General features: G+C 33.9%; 1 protein-coding gene across 1 annotated transcript; it reads left to right on the forward strand.

The window, feature by feature from the left end:
* The first annotated feature begins 1369 nt into the window (after positions 1-1369).
* Positions 1370-3101, forward strand: LOC139888049 (uncharacterized). Its single transcript, XM_071871083.1, has 6 exons — positions 1370-1607; positions 1750-1811; positions 1945-1974; positions 2081-2867; positions 2974-3048; positions 3096-3101. The coding sequence occupies exons 1-6, from the start codon at positions 1491-1493 to the stop codon at positions 3099-3101; spliced, it is 1077 nt and encodes a 358-aa protein (XP_071727184.1). The 5' UTR covers positions 1370-1490.
* Positions 3102-3976: the final 875 nt, after the last annotated feature.

The raw sequence follows: 3976 nt of genomic DNA on the forward strand, positions 1-3976 counted from the left end.
CCGCATTGTTTGTTGTCTCGGGTCTTGCCTTGCACTACAACTTTTGTCAAGATGTTTTCTTAACGTTTTATTACCCGAAACACCCATGAACTTCATACATTGTGTACAACGAGCTTTTTCCGCACCATCCTTCATTACACACAACTCGAATTTGGACCAAACGTCCCCTTTTCGCTTTGTTTCTTTTTTGTAATCAATATCGGCCGTAGTGTAGCCTTGTGAAGATGTTCCAACGGAAGCGGTACCGGAAACGGAAGCTTGTGAATTATACATTATGGGATAAGTAGACTAGAGATTAGAGAATATTTAGTGATTTAGAAATAAATATGAGAATGTTTGTTGGTGCATTTTCAACCAAAGCATTACTATGTATTTATAATGGACTTTGTGGGGTTAAAATGGTAAAAAAAACTCAATAAAAGGCTGAAACTGCAAAAAAAAAAAAAAAAAAAGGCTAGTTTTTGAAAAACCGGATCGGATCCGGATCCGGATCCAAACCGGATCGGATAAAATCCGATTTATATCCGGAAAAAATCCGGTTTTTTTGAAAATCTGGATCCGGGTCGTACCGGATCGGATCTCGGATCCGGATCCGGTTTTTGCTGTGTCCGGTTTTGCTGCTGTCCGGTTCCGGATCGGGTCACCGGATCGGATCTGGATCCGGTTTTTTTGCCCATCTATATCGGGGAGTCATTATTTATGAATAAAATGTCATATTTTGTTATACAGAGCAAGTATTACGCTTAGCATATAACATCGATAAATAAATAATTGGTAAACGATATGCAATAATATTGGTAGAACAGCAAATTAACAAACATAATATACGACTATCGTCGAGTCATTATTTCTAAGTAAAATGTCATATTCAGTTATATAGAGCGACAGCTAGTTTATATGTCATTCATCTTGAATATTAGGTTTTTCTGATTTATTATTTTTACAGTGTTATAATATTGTTGTCGTCAACAACTATTAGTGGCCTAATCTAACTACAAACTTTTTAATAATGTAAAGTAGAAAGTAAAAAGGATACAGAAGAGAAACACCTCATTAAGTGTATTGAAGGGTGCAAGTTTTTAAACTTATATTCATCCTTTACTTATACTATAAAAAAGTTACATGTACTATTCATCTTTAATAATTCAAGCGTGATAAAAATAGTAAAATTGATCATTCATATCTTTACTTTTGAGAACACTTATATAATTAACATATTATGACATTAATCAATATTTTTGGTAGAACAATGGATATCACTGTATCAATTATCAATTTAGCTCTTACATGCATGTTACATTGACTGACATTTTTGTGATATAAAATTATTAACGGTATTTTAATCAAAACTAGACTAGAATCCCCAAAAATGGTCGTTCCACGCATCTCATTTAGGGTTTTACAAAACAAATTGCAGTAATCAAATCGAAGTATCAATCGAATTGAATGAGTCGAGATTAATCGTAATTAAGATCGAAACGAATACTTTAATGGAATCCAAAACAAAACAAAAGTCGGCATCGTCTGGCTGTCAATCAATCATTGACAACGGAATTGAAGTAGTCAACAACAACAACACAAATTCATTAGATCACTGGCAATTTCTGGTAATATTTACATTTTAGTGTTATACTTTCATCTTATGATTTACAAATTGTGTGTTTAATACTATTGTGTAGCTGATATTAAGTAATTGAATTAAATCGTCTAGGGTTTAGTTTTATATTTTGTGTAATTTGTGTTGAACAGGAAGAAATAGAAGCACCTATGTGGGCTGATCTTAGTTTATGCGAGATAACGAATGATGACACGTGAGTATCTGCATTCATTATACTGTAGATTGAGTTGTATGTGTTCCTAGGGCTAGAAATATTGACTTGATACATACGTATATTTCTGAATTTCACATGTTCAATCAAATGTTGATTTTGTGTTATGTTACAGCGATGATGCGTGGTTTGACACGAGCCATCAGTAAGCTTCCTGCGTCTTGCTTTTGGTTTCAAGTGGCTTTGCAATAATACCAACTAATTGTTTGAATTACTTTGGTGATAAAGTATATGTATATATGTATGTATAGGTTCCATCAGTGGTCTTCAAGGCAGTTAATATCTTTATTTTCTCATCCTAAAAATGTACTACAAGAACCATCTTCGCCAAAGCTTCCTGGGTCGGTTTCAAAATCCAGAGGCAAAAACTACAAAGTCAAAGTTTGGGAACAGAGGAAGAAAAAGCCTATTTCTAGTAAACAACCTACAGTTAAAACCGTACCTAAGAAGTCTATTGTAAGTCAAGGATCAAGTAACAAGGTGAATCTGTTTTCAAGGACTACAAAATTGAAAGAAAACGAACGCCCAAAAGCATCTTCCAGTTGCGAAAGTAACACAACTCGTCCCACTCGGACGAAATTATCCAAATCTAGCTGTTCACCTTCTTTAACAAGTAAAGAACAGGAACATGAAAGCAGTTGTAGAAGTACTATTACTTCTGAGCACAGTGAAAACCAAGAAAAAAAGTCTTTGGGTCAAACATCAACTCAAACTAGTGGACTCTTGTCATCCTTAAGGATTAGTCTTAGAAAAAGTTGTGTTACAAGACCAGCTGCACGGGTGGTTAGGAATAATGGGAGAAGTTCAGAAGGCTGCAAATCGTCTTCAAGTAATTCAAGTGTTGGTTCCCAATTAGACCAAGGTTCTTTTGGTAAAAAAGTTATTCTTGGAGATGCACAGAATAACATCAAAACTGAACAATTAAAGAACAAAGTGAAGGTTAATAATGTGACAAAGGCCCCTGTGTTAAATGTTAAGAGTTTATCCAATAGACAAGGAAACAATGTGATTGTTTCCAAAGCAACAAATAAAGGAAAGGTATGCAAAATTGATTTAGATATATATATGTGTGTTAGTTTTACTTTAATAAAATAACAAATATTGCAGTGTAAAAAATGTCCAAATTGTAATTTGAACCTTGCAGGTCCAACAACAGACATCGTTGGGAAGAGTTTTGATGCCGTGCAAGGTTAATGAACAGTGTCAACCAACTTATAAAGTTACTGGGAAGTTAAGTGATGGAAAACTTACAGCTTCTCTGGCTAGTATTAAAGAAACTACTTCGACAAAGTGTCAGAAGACTAAATCTAATGATAAGGTAACTCAACCCATGGGACTTGTAAAGACAGTTTCTAAGCAAAGTGTGGAACAGAAGAATGGAAATAGAAAGCTAATTGGTCTAAAGGTATACACTATATTATATTATTAATTATTAAAAGTAGGAACATATGCAATGATGCCTTTAAAGTTTAAATTAGTTTTTATGTTTGTGTGTTAACCTTAAGTGAAATCAGTTATATGTGGTCTATACAACATGGGTCATCGCAAAAACAGACTTTCTTTTGCTTATTTTCTATTATGGTCTGTAAAAAGTACTGCTTTAAACAATGGTCTGATCTTTGCGTATTTCTCACTTGGTAAGTTTCTTGAAGCAGGAAAAGGTTAACAACAGAGGCAGGGGCAAGGATACCGCGAATGCAGCAGCTCGAGTGGTTCATTTTCGGTAGCGCTGATACGAGTTTATATTGAGAACGTTGTTGTTTAGTTATTATATCAAGGGTATAGAAACTGGGAAAGTGTGTACTGGATCAGTTTCCTTGGTCGTTTTTGAGTGTGTTTGATCATATAAGATGACATGACCTTCAGAATCTTTTGTGGCCTTCATGTTTGTTAGTCATACTAGTATAATCAAATAGGAAAGAAGAAAAAAAGGTTAATCAATTCAATATCCATATGTTGTCTGGTATATTTACTGAATGTCACGCTAGTTGATTTTTATAATAGTTCTATCTTACATTGATAATACTGTACATATATGTTTGTGACATTTTTCAATGTAAGAGTTCTTACTTCATTACACTGTACATATATGTTTGTGACCTTTTTTAATGTAAGAGTCAAATTTTTCTTATCAAGAGGTTAGTTAA

This window comes from Rutidosis leptorrhynchoides, chromosome 2 (genome assembly GCF_046630445.1).
Source record: "Rutidosis leptorrhynchoides isolate AG116_Rl617_1_P2 chromosome 2, CSIRO_AGI_Rlap_v1, whole genome shotgun sequence".
NCBI classification, from domain to species: domain Eukaryota; kingdom Viridiplantae; phylum Streptophyta; class Magnoliopsida; order Asterales; family Asteraceae; genus Rutidosis; species Rutidosis leptorrhynchoides.

Bases quoted from the DNA above. Each gene is read 5' to 3' on its own strand.
- LOC139888049 (XM_071871083.1), top strand. From the start codon at position 1,491: ATGGAATCCAAAACAAAACAAAAGTCGGCATCGTCTGGCTGTCAATCA. The intron at 1,608-1,749 runs GTAATATTTACA...TGTGTTGAACAG, and splicing joins TAGATCACTGGCAATTTCTG to GAAGAAATAGAAGCACCTAT. The intron at 2,868-2,973 runs GTATGCAAAATT...TGAACCTTGCAG, and splicing joins AAGCAACAAATAAAGGAAAG to GTCCAACAACAGACATCGTT.